Source organism: Aedes aegypti, chromosome 3, assembly GCF_002204515.2.
Source record: "Aedes aegypti strain LVP_AGWG chromosome 3, AaegL5.0 Primary Assembly, whole genome shotgun sequence".
Lineage (NCBI taxonomy): Eukaryota > Metazoa > Arthropoda > Insecta > Diptera > Culicidae > Aedes > Aedes aegypti.
The window spans coordinates 178854098-178873561 of record NC_035109.1 but is presented as its reverse complement, the minus strand read 5'-3'; the positions used below and the strand labels follow the sequence as shown (position 1 = coordinate 178873561).

Here is a 19464-nt window from a genome sequence, read left to right as displayed (position 1 = left end):
AAATGATGCCAATATTCTTCTGAAATGGTGCACGTTTCCCTGAAGCAATCTAGGGCTAAAAAATATTGATTTGACTAATTCAATGGTTGAATAATTGAATTTGAAAATATATTGATATTTTGCTTATTACGCTTTTTTGATGAAAAATGCAAAATTTTCAAACTTTGTCAAAAACTAATCCAGGGGTGCTGCAAATCATTTGAAAACGGCCTCTTTCTACACTTTTCTTGCACTTCAAGACCCATATAACCGCGTCCCTGATCCAGCCAAAAAAAATTTTTTTTGTCGAACAGTGTAATGTGATTAACTTCAGCATATTACATAAAACATATACAGGCTTATTAGTATTTTTTAAAAATAATCATTTAAGGCGAAGTAGCCCGTCATTCGTTTTGGCAACAATTATGACTTTTCAGCTTGCATTTCAAAGTGATAAAACTCAGTCTTGATGGTTTATGTTGACTTGAAAATGTATCACTGTACGTGCTAACATGCATAACATATGCTGGTACTTTTTCAGCTGTGTCAGTGCAAAACCAACTGATTTTATTTTTGATTCGAAATCGTGAGATGAACGAGCAACAATCATCAACGACGCGTACAAATTTCAATGACAGCCTACTTCGCCTTAATAGTGGCAGCTAACACCTTATATTTTGACATAAATGTATTGGCTAATATACCAAAAAGATTTCGTTTAAACATTTCATTGGCAATCTAATGATAATGATCTGTAGATCACTAAACGAGATCCGGTATCTTATAGCATTTTTGGTATTTTTTGCTGTTCAATCTTTTCTCTTAAAATTTGAGATTTATAGATAACTTCCCCAAAAGGGCTGGCTGTATTGAATACTGAGTTTTGTCGAAATACGTATACGGATGGAACAAGTTAAATCAAATCATTTCAGTGCAAAATGAACGTGTAAATCACAACGTCGATCTCAGATTGGTTATCTTGCGTACACAACAGATTTATAAGACAACTCATCATTTGAAATTGAATCTACTCTGGCTGCGTTGACCTGCATCTTTCGATTTGTGCTGACACCATCGTTATGAGACTATCACATTAATGTAAGCACAGTAGTAAAGTTGTATACCAAGGGGCAAAAAAATCCATTTCTATCATAGTTATCTATTGGTAGCCTAATATGACTATGATAATGTTATAATAGCCAATCAACGTCACGTCAAGTTATTGCAACATAAAGCTACGATTCATTCGTCGCGTGGGACAACCTACTATCAAAACGTTTGATAACCATTCGAAACTCCTATATGGCACCGACAAATTGTTTTATCTAGCCTCTTTTGATAACGACATCAGGTAAAAGCACCAATACAGCATTAATTGTTTATCACGCTGCGCGAAAGATTATTGCACCTTCCAAAGTTTCGATAGATTGGTTCCGAATCAGTCTGCAAAAGGTGATTGATGAACGCAGTGTCTTCTGGTGCGTGGTTTAGTACGAAATCTGCTCTCCGTTTCCGTTATCACAATGCCAAAAACGCAAGAAACCAAATTTGTCAATTCACTTTTTCTGACCAACCTAATCCAGTCCCAGTATGGAGAGTCGGAGGTCAAGATCAAGGCCTACGATGTTGAACCGGCAACTGCTGAGATCAATGATCCCTACGCGAGATCATCGATGAACCGTATTCTGGTGAAGTAAGTATCTTAAGTAATGTAGATATTGAAAATTTCAAAATAATTTAAATTTCTCCTATTGTTCATTTGCAGATATGTATCCAAGGAAAATCCTTCCGAGACCATGATGACGTTTGTTGCCAAGATCAAACCCGTTGAAGGCAAACTTGTGGAAGAATTTAAGAAAAGTGACGTGTTTGATAAGGAAATTTTCATCTACAAGAATGTTCTGCCGAAGCTCATGGCCGTTATTTCCAAACTTGGAGGAGCTGTAGAGCTTGCTCCACAGTAAGTATTCCTAGAGTCAGCTGACCTCGTATTACGTCGAAACGAAAAATGGCAGAAGATAAGCCAAATTGTTCAGTTAAGCCGAATCTAATCATAAGATGCTTTGTGATCTATCGCAGGGTAATTTATTGCTATTCGTGCTACATGACATTCACAGAGTCATAGATAGCATTATCTTTCTCAGCGCCATTTGTCGTTAGCTACCAGATTGCATTGATTTTTCAATGAATTTTCCATTGCAGATTGATCCACTCGTCTGATGTTCCGTCCAATTTGATGGTATTGGAAGACTTGACAGTGCGAGGATACAGCGTTGAAAATCAACAGCTGGGATTGAATCTGGAGCAATCGAAAATGGCCCTGGAAAAACTGGCTTTCTTGCATGCAGCTAGTGCTATTTTGATCGATCAGGTAAGATGCTGAAAAGTTTATGTAGGATATAACTTGTAGCCTGAAAATTACATATTAAACAATGTTATACTACGTCTCCCAACACCATATGTACATTGGAAAATTATGTAATCTAACGCAAATCATTACACTTTTAGATACATTTTGCGTGTTTGGGTAGTTTTGTGGGTGTATCAACCAACTGACCACATCTTTGAAATTTAGGTTCATAGAAACAAATACCAATTTGGACGAATTGAGATGCAACTGAACAACTAAGAGGGCTGAAGGAGATGCAAAGCTGTTAAAGAGAATGTGGGGTCCTTCAATTTCCGGTTGGCTGACGTACAGTATTTGGATCTTCTGAAATCGTGAACTTAATTTTGTAGCACCTTTAAACGTGATTTTTTTTCGGAATGGTGTCTTCGGACGAAAATTTTCTTAAAATATAGCACATATATATTTGCAGTAAATATTAGTTCGCAACTTTGCCACACGATGTTTAAAAATGCTACAGAATTTCGGCCGATTGAAATACTGTGCAAGTTGTGCATTAGGGTGCGGGTTATTTTGCAAAAGTTCTCAAACCCAAAAATTCGTGTGCTCTACTGAATTCAAATCACATTAAAAGAGAAACCAAAAAATCTGAGCCAAAAATATTACCATTTAGAGGTGGCGCAAGCGTCTTGAAGGTTAATTTTCAAGTTATAAAAAATGACCTTAAGTGAAGTAAACATAACCATTTTATGTTATTTTTCAAAACAATTTGAAACTTTTAGCATCATTATCTTCAAAATTAAATTTATGGAAACTTTGTAGAACATCAAACTTGTCTAAAATCAAAACTAGTCTTAGTTGAGAATTCTTTAATCCAATTTTTTGCTTATTTTATAAAAAAATAATTTTTGTTTGACCATAACTTCATAAAAACTCAATCGATTCCAAATCTTTTTACATGTTTTTGAAAAAAAATTAGTTATTTTCAAATTGTTCATGCAACATATTTTTCTAAAAAAAGGTTTTGACTTAGTTATTCAACAAAAACTACCCAAAACCATAATTTTTTAATGAAAAAATCCTTTTTTTTTATTATTTAAGATTTTTTGCTGGCTGGAGACGAACCAGCCACAGGCTGAAAGTTTCGATAATAAAGATAATAATAATATTTTTTTGCTGGAAATTGCATTTATTCTATGAAACTTAAATTGATAAAGCATCTTGCATTAAATACGAGTTGAATAGTGCCTATATTTTGTAACGTTTGCAAACATATTTTTGTTTCAATATTATTTAAAATTTATTGCAAAGTTTTTCTCAAAGGTTAAACAAATGAAAAAAGCCAGTTTCAGCTATAGACATAGTATTAAACTGGCAAAATATTGAAAAAAAACTGGCATTTTTCGTTGAAAAATCATGTTTTTGTTCAGTTTTTGCTGAATAACTTGGTTAGGATATTTATTTTTGATGAAATGTGACGTATGGCAGATTTTAAAATAATTGAATTAGCTTCAAAAGTATGTAAAAAGATTTGGAATTGGTTGAGTAATCATGAAGTTAGGGTCAAACAAAGTTGAAATTTTTAATAAAATAAGGAAAAATTTGGAATAAATTACTTTTAACTAAAATTTGTTTTGATTTTAGACAAATTTGGTGTTCTACAAAGTTTTCATAAATTTAATTTTGAAGGTATTGATGCTAAAATTTTCAAAAACGGTTAAAAAATAACAAAGTTATGTTTAATTCATTGAAGGTCATTTGTTATAACCTGAAAATTCACCTTCAAGACGCTTGCGCCACTTCTAAATGTTAATAATTTTGGCTCAGATTTTGAGGTTTCTTTTTTAATGTGATTTGAATTCAGTAAAGCACACGAATTTTTCGTTTTGAGAACTTTTGAAAAATAAGCCGCACCCTATTGTGCATGGAACAAAAAATGTTGGAAACCATTTTTTAGTTTTGGTAAAAGTTCCGTTCCCCCCACAATATCATAGGGTAATTCGCCAATTGATGAGCCTCGAAATTCAACATGTTGAGTGCTAACAAGGTAAAAAACTCATTCTACTACTTAAAATCAAGATGGCGTCAAAATCCAAAATGGCTGCCAGATTTTTTCACTTAAATTAATACTCTCATTCTTTACTCGACTGGAAGAAAACACAAACGATTGAAAACTTGTTTCTTAGTTGCACAAAAAATGACGTTTGCATTAATTGTATTCGTCATATACGTTAAAATCGTAAAGCATGATTTAGATAATCGTTCATTTCAAAGGGTAAATACCGTTGCTAATTCAGTTGTTGTAGCCTATCTTACTCATTTTTTTCTAAGCATTCTGATGATGATCTCAGAATTCAAAACGAGCCAAATTCAAAATCCAAATCTATATAAATAAAAATGGAGTGGTATTTGTTTGTCACGAAATGGATTGAGAACGGATGAATGGATTGACGTAAGTTTTCCACTGCACACTGGGCCAGGAGCAGAATTCAGCCAGACAAAACCTCTGGTGCTTTGGGACTGCATTTTTTCGGGTTAGTGTCAAAGGAGACTTATTTTGGACTTGTTTGTTTTTTTATTTGATAAAAAATAATTGGAAATTTCACCGCATAGGTGGCGCAGCGATACAAACGTTTTTATTTCGCGTCCAAGAGCTTTTACGTCTTTGGCAAAATTTTATAACTTTCTATTCATATGTGAACAAGGTGGTTATTTTGAATTAAGATATCTCAAATATATTAAAAAATATATCCGACAAACTTTAACATTTGGTAGATGAAATATACTGCCCATAACTGCAAAACAGTCACATTCGACATTTTTGACAAATTGAAGTTAATACCATGGAGAGTCATCAAATGACAAATACTTTCGAGCAACTTAATCATCAATCAATCAGTCAATCAATCAGTAAGTTGATCGAGGAGCAGGACTTCAACAACTCAACAATACAGGTGTTGCAGGTTCGAGACGCAAAATGAGGAATTTCATCATCATAAAACGAGGATTAAAATGTGGCAATTGCAAGTCCTCAAAAGGATGAAAACCACCAAAATGAATAAGTCTGATACGGAGAAGTACTATCTGTATCATTTTATTACAGTTTTTGCATACTATTCGAGGTTTCCGTTTTCATTCATTCATTTATTTACCTCGTGTACCAGTTGCTTGGCCGCATACGCGAAAGCTGTCTGGCTGCGTACGCGAAAGCACAAAATATTCGCCCTTAAAACCTGGCGAAAACAACTGACGTTTCTCACGTGGTCTTATATCAGCATTAGTGGTGCAGAGAAGCACGGTTATATCTTTGCACTATAATGGCACGCTATTTCGCCTTTTCTGGCATTATAATAGCATTATATGCGTATATAAAACTGACATGCATCAAATGATTACCCTATATGCGCATATAAGGCTGTTACCGTGCCGCATTATCGTGCTTACTGGTTACTTGGGGTGTGCCGATGGCTGCCCGGTTTCAGCGAGAAGTGCTCATATTCTAAAACATTATTTTTTTTAACTACACCTGAAAGCTATTAGTATTTATAAACATCCGTTGAAAAAGATTAAAGTTTAAATAATCTTACGGTCAAACATTATCATACTAAAAAGAAGAAATCTGAAAGAGCCATTCATGAGAATATATCAAAAAAGTTCTTCTCGAATGAATTACTCGTTTGTACAAAAAACACAGATCATTTTTTTTGCGTTTCTAAGATGAGAACAACATTTTTTTCATTTTTTTTTTCTAAAATTGCCCTTAACTTAAGTTTTATATCAAATTTAATAGTCCGCCATTCAGATTTTTTCGATACATAAACACTTTTGTTTGCATCATTGAAACTTGTTTGATGGATTTATGTTGTTTCTCGAACAATTCATTCAATTAATTTCAAATTTTTCAAATACGTTCTCTTTTACATTTTTTTGTCTTAAATTTTTTCTGGTATGGCAAATTTTTGGAGCGTCCTCCTTTTTCAAAACCAGTAAAGCAAATTACTCTTTCATTTAAACATTATTTCAAATTCTGTTTTTCTAAATTTATTCCATTATAATTCATTCACATTATTATTCCAGTTCATTCACCAGTTCGGTCGAAATTTTAGATTTCAAATAACTGTAAATTTTGTTTATGAAAACTTGTGAATTTTCAGCTGGGAAAAATATGTTATTTCCAAGCTAGGGTGAAAATTTTAGGTCAATCTGAGCACCAGAAGCTGTGATCCAAGCCTCCAAACTTGAGCATTTTGTATGGAAAAACTATCAATGCGTAGAGAAACTTAAAAGTAGATGGAGTACCTTGTACCTTTTAATTCCGCTCCTGAATGCTTATCTTTGACAGTTACGCGTATTTCGACTACCATTTGCAGTCTTCTTCAGTGTCAGTTACTCGTATCAACTAGTGAAGAGTGGATACGATTAACTGATACTGAAGAAGACTGCAAGTGGTAGTCGAAATACGCGTATCTGTTAAAGATAAGCATTTAGGAGCGGAATTAAAAGGCACAAGGTACTCCATCTACTATTAAGTTTCTCTATTGACTATACTATACTTTTCACGTGCTCAGAGGATTCGAATACATCCGAAATTTTCGACGATTTCGAGTTAACACCTAGGAATGTCATCAAGTCGGAAATTTTTTCGAGCAACTTGATAAAATCTGTGAGGTTGTTCTCGAAAGCTCGAAAAAATATCAAGTTGTTTTGAAAAATTTCTATATATCACTGCGTAACAGTCACATTGAGATTATTCATGGGTCTCATAATGTGATAGTAATTAAATTTCTATTGGAATTATTTTCTGTCTATTGACCCAATATGAGATATGAGCTGTATATAATTTCAGCTTCAAATAAGTATTGTTGAGCTCTCGATATTTTTTTTACATATTTTAGTTACTTCCCATAAGCTGGGTATTCTGTTCCGTTAAAAAAAAGTAAACATTTCTGAGCAAGAAATGGTCAAGAAATTTTCTACAGTGAGCCCCATTTGAATTGACATTTATTTTCAACTGCGTACTGCGATCAAAGAAAAATGCTTTTCTTGAGCATTTCTCGCAAGAAATTGCACACGCATCGAGATAGGCGACTACTTTTCTGTTGAAGTACATACTTCCCAATACTGGTAAAAAATGCATACTTCATTTACTCAATGCCTACTTTTGTCGAATGTTACAAATATACAGTTATGGGCAGTGAACCTCATAGACACGGACACGTTAATGCTTCCAGTGGGCATTTTGCCCTTTGAAAGAAACACCACACTAGACAACGGACTAGCATGCAACGCCCTGTGGCACAATCGAAAAACCTTCCTGGCGAAAAGTTTTCCGGTTTTAGGCGGGAATCGAACTCACACGATGCGGCTATATGCCTGATGACACTAACCGCACGGCTACGAAGCCCACAATCATATCAATGTTTAATAAGTGTTTGTCACGTGTTCAGAAACAGTTTGATCATAGTCACATGCAAAATTGTTATTTTTGTTACCAGAGTTATTTGTTTCGCCTCTAAATAAAATTGACATTAGTCTTCTGTACAGTAAAATTTATTGAAGTATACCCTGCTGAGTCATTCACATCATTTGAAACTGCTGTATTATGCAGTGAATTTAAGATGTTCAAAATGAGATCTCATTGTCAGCTATCTCTCCCTTACTCGATATTCTGTATCTCGATATAGAGCTAGAGAACCATAGTAAAAGTTGGATTTCATGGCTATCTCGATAGTCCCTTGGATCGCATTTACACTGGTTTTGTATTCTGTAACTTGATACCTCCCTAACTCGATGGTCCCTTGAATATCGAGTTAGAGAGAATTACCTGTAGTATGAAAATCTATTTTTGTAAACACTCTTCTCCACAAATACTCGAAACCGCTCATAAAACAGCAAAAGTGGAACGATATGGGATAATATGTGTTTTCATTTTAGAATCCAAAGGATTTTGCCAAGTTCACAAAAGGAACATTCCATGCTGACCACAAGGACAAGCTGAAGTATTTTACCGATGCCCTCACGACTGTGGCTGAAATCGCTCCGGATCTTGGTGCAGACAATACCATCGCTGCTAAACTGAAGACCCTCCCCGCTAAAAGTTTACAAAAGGCTATTGATTCGTACTGTAGTGACTTCTACGGGCTTAAAGTGCTGGGCCACGGTGATTTCTGGACCAACAATATCATGTACAAATACAACAATCACGAGCTTGTGGATGCGATTTTTGTAAGTTGTTTGGATTGTGGATCTAATGTGGAAAAGTATAGTATGACATCATTGTTCTGATTTACAGGTCGACTTTCAAAACTGCGTGGTTGGTTCACCAATTATCGATTTGATGTACTTCTTAACATCTTCACCAGCTCATGATGTACTGGAGAAATCCAAGGATGAGCTTATTTACACTTACTATGAGACATTGGTAGTGTTGCTGCAACGCTTGGGCTATAAAAAGCCGATCCCAACGTTAATGGATCTGCAGGTCGAAATGCTTAAGCATGGTGCCCTGGGTAAGTTCCAACATATCAATTATCAAATTTGAACAACGATCTATTCCATTCTTTCAGAGGTCATTCTTGCGTTAACAACGGCTCCATTTTTGCGTACTAAGCATGCACAGAACACACCAGCCATTCAACCGACATTGTACAAAAACGATAAAACTGTGGACATCAAACCAGTTCTCAAGGATCACGCCAGTGTCATTGTGAAGCAGCTCAAAGATTACGAGTTGCGTGGATTGCTCGATTGGGGTGCTGCAGAGAGCAAGATCAAAGGACTGATGGGACGTTTCCAGCGTTAGATTGGATACGAGTTTTTATTTGGATGTTTACACTGATTGTGTGAAAAGAATTTTTATGATAAAAGATTCCAGTAAATAATTCAAAAATGATGTCTTTCTCTTAATCGCGTATCAGACAATATGCACTACCCACCAAAAGTATGGAATCGCATCATCAAGTATTGCAACACCCCGTAAAGTTTAGAATTACTGCAACAGCAATTTGTGCTTGTCAGTGGTTCTAAACTTTTTAGGGTGCTAAGAAAGTAAGCTATGTTTGTCACAACTTTAAGTAAAAGTAAGTTGTCACAACTTTAAGTAAAAAGTGGTAAAACCCACACTTTTACACGTGAGTGTACTAAATCTAATAATTTTAACAGTTTCGTAATGACTTATAATGGCTTTTAATAAATCTATTTCTGTCAGTTGAAAATAAAATATCAACCATATGATTGGAAGCATTGATCCTGAACTATGGGGCTGCAATAGTAATACCACAGACAGTGACGTAGGGGCCCGGTGTAGAGTCAAGTTTGGGAGCCTTTTCAATATGCCGATTGGGACCAATAGGGGAAGGGGTGGTAAAATGAACACTTCAAGGATATCATCTTGTTTCTGATAGAAAAACGAGGAATTTGTGAAATTCTATCGCACATCTCAAAATTAGGGATGTTATTTCTAGAAGCGACACGAACTCAGACTAAAATAGCTAAATTTTCACATATTTTTATCGCTAGCAAAAAACGGTGCATATGTTCATTTTACCTGCACTATGTGGGTAAAATGAACAGCTGTTGGTGGTAAAATGAACATCGTGAAAAAAAACGTGAGCAAAACAAACATATCTGAAAATTTTCGTTGCATTGCAGAGAATATATTCATTAATGATTGTAACCCATTCAAAAAGAATTCTAAAGGTATCAGATTTGACATCATATCAAAACGATATTCACCTCACTGAAAAATCTTAAGACTTTCGAGGTAAAAGTTACGTCAGTTCTAATTTTCAAATGTGGTTTTCTAAAATCTTAGTTTTTGTTTATATTTTCACTTCAATTGACCTCCGTATTAACCCGAACACTCCGATTTATGCTCTAAATCGTCCGTGCGTGATAAAAAAATCGTCGAATTCTTTTTTTTTCTCGATAAAAGGCACGGTGTTCATTTTACCACCCCTTCTCCTATGCTAGTTGGACAAGCCGATTTTTTTTTTGGTAAACCTACCAGCAGAAAAAATATATTTGGAGGATTAGTAAATTGAACATTTTTTTAGAAACTCCTAAAAGTAGGTATTCATAAAAGTAATAAGTTCACTTTTTCCAATTAAGTAGTTCTGGAAAACACTAATTCGCATGTAAATTTAATACAGGATGTAAATTTAATACAGGATTCTAGAAAAGAACGCATTACGTTAATGAATTGTTATACAATCGTGTCTTATATTTCCCATACTTTTGATTTAATTTAATTTTGTGTCTTTGAATAATCCCGTACGAGAAGATTGTTTCGTTTCATCTCGTTTTTCCTAACGATCCCAGTGAATTTCCTTTTTTTGCAAACTAACATGTCAGGGTCTTGAACGAATACACTGATGATATTTTTATTGATACTTTTTAATAATCTAAAACCCAACCCCGTCTAAACACTTTGGAATTTTGTGTATATTTTCGTAGATCGACTTTGACTCATTACTCGCATATAAAAAAATGACAAAACGTTTTATGACTTTTAAAACTTTTTTTGTATTTTTGTAAATTGTTTGAAAAATTGTATTCTTATATAACCTACAAATGTCTGAGGTTCATTTAACATGTAATATAATATACCTTTTATATTTTTCTACGATCAACCTATCACAGAAGAAGAGCTTGGTGATATTAAAATAATTTCAAACCTGTTTTTCCGTTAATTACACGGAAAATAAAAAAAAAATCCGGACATAAAATTTAAAATTAATATTTTTAGAAGTACCGTAAGAACTTGAATTTTTATTATTGCCAAAAAATCAGTAACTAGAAGAGATTTCAAGAAAAAATGATTGTATAAAACGTGTCTAGAACGATTTTAGATAACTTAAAATGAAATATAGATCGAAAATCAAAATTTGGGTATTAAAGGGTTAAATACGCTGAACCGTTCTAGCGTCTACTCGTTACATTCAAATACCATTCCATTCTTATTTATATAGGGTGGCTGATCCATTTCGTGTCCAATAATAGTGGTAATGCGGTTCATAACGTGCTACAAGCAATTTTTTTGGTGTATTTTTCTAACAGGGCCCTTGTCAAAACGAAATCAATGTGTAAAAGATATCTTGAAAATTAGGAATGAAATAGTAGAAAGCAATTAAAAACTTAACTTTTTTGAATTTTTCAAATCGATCACATGAATTCTTGATGGGTTTATTGTAAAATGAAATTAATGATGTTTATGAGCAATTTAAAATGTGTGTAATTATTTCTACTGTAAATAAACGGTTCGATTAATCCTCACCTTAAGTGCACAGACAAACAGACGTAACAATTGGAACAAATTTATTCAAAATCCATCGTTCAGTTCACACTATTATCATCTGGTGATCATGTTGCACGAAGCACTGTTTTGTGTAAAAAGATCTACAGATGGCAGAAGTTTCAAACTTAAAACAAGAGGAAAAACAATGCGTGCAGAGATGAGGTTTGAATGATTGTTAAATGAGTGGTCGATAATGATTCCGTCGATGTTACGTCTGTTTGTCTGTGCCACAAGTTTTTTATATAGAGAATGTTCGAGTTCGGTCGAGAAGAATTTAATAAGCCATATTTTTTCGAAAAAGTCTTTTAGCTTAGAGAACGCACTGAAGACTTTATAAAGATAATTAAAAAAGTAGATTTGAGAAAGATACGCATGTTTCGAATACGTAAAAAAGGAAAAGACTGCCTATTTTTCCCATATTTTCCTTACAACTTGGTATGTGGGAGCTCAGGTAACAAAACTCCTGGGCGTCCATGAAAAAAACACCATCTTGAGTAGGTGGAAGCTTGAGGTAAAATATCCTGGGCGTACATGTAAAACCACCCTCGACGAGCAGCGGCGCTTGAACCAAGCCATTATTTAAGCACTATAATTGAAGGAAATGTCAATGCAAAACTCGTAGCTTCCGGGAATGGAAGCAAACCCAGCAATGGAAACAGGCTCGATGAGAAATAGAAGAATGTGATTGCCCGAGGAGGGAGTTCTACAACTGCATTTGAAATGACAGGTTCGCCTTTGGCGAGGGACTTGCGGAAGTTAGCGACGTTACACAATTTTGAGCCAATTTATGGGAGAATCCCACCGAACACATCAGCAATGGCATAAGAAGAGAGACAGTGTAATGGAATTGGAGACATGGCCGCGGCCGAGGTAACCGCTCAGGATATTTGTGAGGCTACCCGGTATACCAGGAATTGGGCTGCACTAGGACCTCCTGATTTAGTGCATAATTTTTGGTGTAAAAAACTCACAACAATCCATGGGCGGATGGCGGAAAGCTTCAATATGGTACTAGGAGACCCCACACAGCTACCGGAATTCATTACATTTCTTCTGCCAAAGGACCAAAACACAGCTGACCCAGACCAATAACGTGCCTTTCAAGTCTTTACAAAGTGCTATCGTCAATAACGTGATGACCGAGGAACAGAGAAGGTGTCGCAGAAACACGCAAGGCTGCAAAGATCAGGTCATCATAGATGCAGTTATTGTAGGGCAAGCTACCCAAAAGCAAAGGAACCTGAATATAGCGTACATCGACTACAAAACGCATACGACTCAGTACCGCACTCATACCTTCTCAAGGTACTGCAGTGGTCGGTAGACGGGAACGTCATCAGGCTGATGCAATACGCGATAGAGATGTGGAGCACATCCCTACACATTACCGACCGTATAGCTGTATTACGTCCAGGACTTTCAGCATCAGGAGGGGGATTTTTCAAGCCAATACCTTCAGTTCGCTGTGGTTTTGCCTGGCCATGAACCTCCTCAGCAAAGCACTCAACCAATGCAACTATGGCTACCAACTGAAGAGTTGGAGTACAAAAGTTACCCACACGTTCTATACGGACGACCTGAAGCTATTTGCGGAATCAGTGCAGAGGCTGCATCAGCTGTTCCAGCTAGTTACGTCATTCAGTAACGACATCCGGATGGAGTTTGGTGTTGACAAATGCCGGTCTGTTCATCTGCGTCGTGACCAAGTTATGGATGCCAGTTGTTTCCGCGTCAAAGAGCAGGAGAAGATTCGGAATGTGGATGAAGGCGAAACATATAAATACCTCGGATTCCGGTATTAGAGGTATTCGCTACATGATGATCAAGAAGGAGCTGCAGGAAAAGTTCTTTGAAGAAGTATTTTGAAGAGCTTTCTGTCTGCTGGCAACAAGGTGAAAACAATTAACATGCTGTGCGATTTGCTGTGCCCCTGTAGACGTATAGCTCTGGTGTGGTAAAGTGGACCAAGACTGACTTGGAGGCGATCTTACGAGCAGTACAAGTGGCGTTCACAAAGCATCGAATGCGCCACCCAAAATCTTCTATTGAATAAGTCACCCTGCCATGTGCAGCAGGAAGAAGAGGCGTCACCGATATCCAAGCACTATGTGTCTCCCATATCCAGCAGCTGCGAGCATATTTCGTCGAAAGCCAGAACCGCCACGAAATTTACCGAAGTGTATGCGAAGCTGACCAAGGTTTCAGCGCCCTGCATCTGGCGCAGGAGGATCACCAGCTGAACCGCGACATCAAAACCGTCGATGAGATGATCGCAATCGTCGATCCTAGATGATCGCAATGTGGAAGCAGAATAAGTTGCATGGAACGCACTCCCATCAACTGAAGCTCGAGCACATCGATAAAGTGGCGTCAAACACGTTGCTGGTGCGGGGCGACCTCCCAAGTAACCAGTAAGCACGATAATGGGGCACGGTAACAGCATTATATGCGCATATAGGGTAATCATTTGATGCATGTCAGTTTTATATACGCATATAATGCTATTATAATGCCAGAAAAGGCGAAATAGCGTGCCATTATAGTGCAAAGATATAACCGTGCTTCTCTGCACCACTAATGCTGATATAAGACCACGTTAGAAACGTCAGTTGTTTTCGCCAGGTTTTTGGGGCGAATATTTTGTGCTTTCGTGTACGCAGCCAGAGAGCTTTCGCGTATGCGGCCAAGCAACTGGTACACGAGGTAAATAAATGAATGAATGAAAACGGAAACCTCAAATAGTATGCAAAAAATGTAATAAAAAGATACAGATAGTACTTCTCCGTATCAGACTTATTCATTTTGGTGGTTTTCATCCTTTTGAGGACTTGCAATTGCCACATTTTAATCCTCGTTTTATGATGATGAAATTCCTCACTTTGCGTCTCGAACCTGCGACACCCGTATTGTTGAGTTGTTGTCCTGCTCCTTTGCTCCTACGGCCACATAAGATGAATAGTATTGGAAAGAAAAGTGATCAATTTAAACCATCACTTTTCCCCGTCATAAAACCTGCAATTGTATTAGTGAGAAGATTTATGTTTGACTCCCTCTTACCACTATATGCAAACACAAAGCACGCTGTCAAAACACTGGATGGCATTTAAACATGCCCTGTATTCGAATATAAAGCCAATATAGTGCTTATTTAATACCTGTATGCATCAGGCTTAGAAGCATTAATGATGCTGTAATAGGGTTTCTATGCAGCGGAAGTGCTGTTATGAGGTGTGTAAGCATTTGTGGTGCTATTATAATGCATGTACGCATCTATGATGCTGATTAAGGGCTTATTATTAGTGCTTATGGTTACTTGGGCTCTTCTCACAAACAGAAAGATTCATGGTAGCCATCCAGGACCGGGTAATTGCGACGAAAAACTATAGGCAGTACATATTGCACGAAGACGTAGAGGACCGCTGTAGGAAGTGCAATTCAATAGGAGACTATCGAGCATGTCGTTGCCGGCTGTTCAGTACAATTTGGATCAGCCTACCTCGATCGTCACAACGAAGTTGCCAAGATTGTGCACCAACAGCTTGCCTTTAATCACAACTTGGTGGACCGATTTGTTCCCTACTATAAGTACCTGCCCTAAGGGGGGTCTGTAGCCTTGAGGTTACGCTTTCGCTTCATAAGCGGAAGGTCATGGGTTCGATTCCCAGCCCCTCCACAAAAAAAAAACCTGTCCAGCCACCAGAAGACGCCTCACGGGGGACCGTGCTTTGGGGAGCTCATCCATCCTCCGTCAGTATCAGATGGTGACTTAGACAAACTGACCCTCTTCGCAGGCAGCTAGCCTCACTAACAACAGAGCTCTCTCCTACCTGCTCGGTGTGAGAGTAAAAGAGTAAGAGAGAGTGAAAATAAGATGTTAATATAGATAAGTTAAAAATAGATCTGTATCGATAAAGTAGAAGCTACAGATCAGCTGATTCCGGCACAGTACAGTATGGCCCATAAAAAAATGCGAAAATTGTTTAAACGTGAATATAGCATCCACAAGCGTTATTTTCATTGTTTTTGATAGTGAATGTTATTTCTTATTATTGTAGTATATTCTGTCACAGCTTCGCTATCCAGGACAATTTTTGTCATATTTTTCTTACTGTCCTAGATAATGTAATTAAGCAAATAAGTTCAAAGGTTTTGTCCGCCCAAAGCTAAAAACAGCGTCTAATTGTCACTCTGGTGATAAACTTTCCACCTTCAAAAATCACACTTTATTGTTTCAAATTTTAGTTTGTTTGGTATCAGAGGATGGAGGACTTCTTAGAGAACGTGTTTTTCATGACCACAATAAAATATTTTGCCAGGGTCATAGTTCTGAGGGCATTTGCATCTTATAGGTTTGATATGCCTTTATTTTTTGTTAAGGTTGAATAAAAAATTAATACGGAGGCCTATAACACATTTTTGAGGATGAAATGTGTTCCATCGGTTAGAGACAACTTATATCAATACAAGCTCATACGTTTTGAGCAAAATGGAGTCGCTTATCACACTTATATGGAGATTCAATCAAAACTCTCCAAAGTGAGCTGTTTTTTCGAAAATATGTTTAAGTCTCCAATTACCCAGGTATGAACCAATTCTATCATTTGATATGGGCGTATGCTGGAGACAAGGCCTTTGAAGAATCCCACGCCATCGTTGATGTTTTAGAAGCTTTCATCACACAGATATTGAACTCGACGTCCGCATGATAAAAAATGAAGGTATGATTCCAATTCCTCTCTGGTAAGGTGAAAGTAACAGTTAAAAATCATATCCATAGCGAAAAACTGAGTCTAAATAGATTAAGCAATACAAGTAATGAATAATATTTATGTTTCATTCACATTTTATATGTATAAACTACCATTAAACATGATATGACCATTTTCGCATTTTTTTATGGGCCATACTGTAGTGGCCACGAGCACAGAGTGCCCTAGTAAAAAAAAAAAAAATAACCTGCCTGACCCGGTTCTGGAAAATAGTTGCATAAAGCTGTATTAGGATCGCGTAATCATAACGGACGTCCTCATATGAGCCAATCACCCCGAAATTGTAGTCTATGATAAAAGGATTAAACGAGTTACACTCATCTACATCGCTGTACCGCTGGACCACAATGTTCAATCAACGTTCTCTAACAAGATAACAAAGTACCACGACTTGGCGGAGGAGTTGAAGCAGATGTGGCACCTAGTGGACGTCCGTATAGTTCCGGCAATCATCTCAGCGACCGGAATCGTCCCGAAATCTCTCCTAAGGTTCTTAGACGAGCTGGAATTGAAGAAGGACTTACAAAGCATATAAAAAAGGTGGTTCTTGGAACCTGCAGTATAATGAGACGGTTCCTGAACCACCACAACTGAGAAGCTCATCCAGCAGACTCTTTAGGATAATAATATAAAGAAGTGGATATTGTCAAGCTCATAAAACACGGCAGGCTACGTTGGGTTGCCGAATGCCGGAAGAACGACAAGCAAAAATAATATTCAGTAGAGAGCCGATGGCTTTTTGCAGCTGAGCAGGACTTAAGGACGCTTAACGTTCAGGGTGACCGAAAGCGATTAGCTCAGGGCCGAATCCAATGGAGGAGAATTATCCATTCGGCGTAGATTTAATGTAGCGGATTGTGGCCCATCAAGTATCAAGTCAGTAAAAATAGATTGAAAGTTCACGTTGGTAAAATGATGTTCGTGTTATTTCAAACGTATTTTGAGTCTAACCGAACACTGATCTACAACTTTGGATTATCCATGCTCACGAGGTAACTGTATATTTTTGCTATTTCTTAAATAAATCTCGTTCGGAATAGCTAAGTGTTTTGTTATTAGTGTAGAACTTTGACGTTTTTAAAGTGAAATTAATAACAGTAGCTATGTTTTTTCTGGTTAAAATTTTGTAGAGTAACGAAAAAAGTTTTCATTGTGATTTGAAAATATTAGCAATCAGATGTAGACTAAGATGTTTTCGGCAGATTGAGTTTGACAGAAGATTGAAAAATCATTATTTATAAATAAAAACTAACAATAGTTGGGCTCAGTTGTGTAATTATGTAAAGTCTCTTAATCTCTGGGTATGATTTTTTTGCGATACCAATCTCTAAGAGAAACGGCTTTAATTTAATACTGATGCCGTCTTTTGAAAGGCGTTATTTAGATGTATGTAGTCAATCATGTTCTATATTACGGTACTTACATTTCACTATTTCTAAGTCGTCCAACGAAATTTTGGTCAGGAATTTATATTTGTTTGTATCCAGGGTTGACGCTACGCTGCCAGGGCACGTCCTAAAATGTTAAATACATTATACACAAATGCATATGTAATGTATAGATGGTGAAACTTACATGTTGGTTTTCCGGATTGTACCGCTACGTCGTTTAATACTGGTTATAACTAACAGATCATTGAAGAGGAAGAATCCACGCTCCTTCCGGGTCGCTTGCCCGGATGGCATCGAGACGAGATCGAATAGCAAGAAGGCACGATCTGGGGTCACCAGGTCGTTCATGCCTTCTATTACGCCCTCCAGTTCACGCAGTGCCGTTTCGCGCTGACCGTTTTCGAGGGCTTCCTTTTCCTTGCAGTTGAGAAACATTAAGATATCGTGTACTAATTTTAAAGCTTCTTGTAATGGCTTCTGATCGGGATGATCAACGTCGGTGTGCTTAATCAGTCTTGATAATATTAATTCATAACTTAAAAGGGAGAAACAATAGAAATTATTTGTTTATTTTTTCCTCAATCACTGCTAGTACAACATCACTTACTTTGGAAACTTTTGTACAGGTTTGATAAGTAAATTGTCGAGGGACAGTTTGCCCTTGTGTTCGCGTGCCATCGCCTCAAGGAATCGTGCAAATGCCGGACACTTTTGTCGAGTTGTGCGTATAGCATCCTTGGCCCGGTTCCAGTTGTTAACGAACGATGTGTACGTATCCAAAATGACCGGCCTCGAGAACTTAAAAAGCATTGCAAGTTAACACATATTCTTTTGAAACAACAAATTCTATGATAGTATAAACTTACCACATCAACGAACGCATCGCCAATTTTCTGCATAGGATCCCACGAATCCAATCTTCGTCGTAGTTCTTCGAGAAATCTTTCGTGGATATTGAGAATTGCAGGGACCATGAAGAATATTTCGTCAACGGTTTGAGTATCCACTAGACCAGCATTTTCGGGTGATTTCAGTTGGTTGAGATATTTCTAAGGGATAATATGAATTGAATAAACCGTCGTCTCAAACAGTCACCAATAATTTCCTTTCCTTACCAGCACAATTGTCTGCAACGATTCGACGTAGGATTTTTCAGTGTTGAAAAGCTCTACCACCACGTGTGTTCGTGTGTCCTGGGGAGAAAGAAACAAGCGATACAAGCAATTAGTCACTTTCTTCCATTGATGCTTTCGTTGTATTTGCATTGAAGCTTTGATGACAATGTGTTATTCAACAGAAATTAAACTGTTCGCAAACTATGAAACCCGCTCGGCTTCAATATCATAACTGATTGAAAGCGTTCTGCAGAAGCATGCCGCTACCGGTACTCGTGTTTTTCGTTTATTCCACAAAGCTCCAGAAGCTGACAGACAACAGTTGGTGAGCAGCAATGTAGGAAGGAAATTCAATTATGTCGTCGTGAAAAGCTTTTAACTCAGGATGGGATTTTAATTCACTTATAAGTCGAACTATCATCAGCATTTAAAATGTCGTAAGTCTTTACCTTACATTGTGTGAAGGAGCAGAATGTCTGAATCAATGAAAATTTCACTTTGCAACCCCAACTTTCTGTTTCGCTTTTAAAGATTACACCTGAACTGAGATCAGTTATCTCTCTTAAGT

General features: G+C 37.0%; 2 protein-coding genes across 2 annotated transcripts in view; one reads left to right on the top strand and one right to left on the bottom strand.

The window, feature by feature from the left end:
- LOC5573569 overlaps positions 1-19464 on the bottom strand; it is a 313982-nt gene that overhangs the window by 31269 nt on the left and 263249 nt on the right. Inside the window, exons 9-13 of the mRNA XM_021851479.1 lie at positions 18897-18974; positions 18648-18830; positions 18389-18579; positions 17966-18316; positions 17814-17905 (exon numbers count right to left, since the gene is read on the bottom strand). Of these exons, the coding sequence (XP_021707171.1) occupies positions 17814-17905; positions 17966-18316; positions 18389-18579; positions 18648-18830; positions 18897-18974 (895 nt within the window). The remainder of the gene's footprint in view (positions 1-17813; positions 17906-17965; positions 18317-18388; positions 18580-18647; positions 18831-18896; positions 18975-19464) is intronic.
- Positions 1406-9218, top strand: LOC5573570. Its single transcript, XM_001654652.2, has 6 exons — positions 1406-1672; positions 1745-1939; positions 2182-2350; positions 8261-8551; positions 8619-8835; positions 8893-9218. Exons 1-6 carry the CDS (start codon positions 1503-1505, stop codon positions 9126-9128), a joined length of 1278 nt encoding a protein of 425 aa, XP_001654702.2. The 5' UTR covers positions 1406-1502; the 3' UTR covers positions 9129-9218.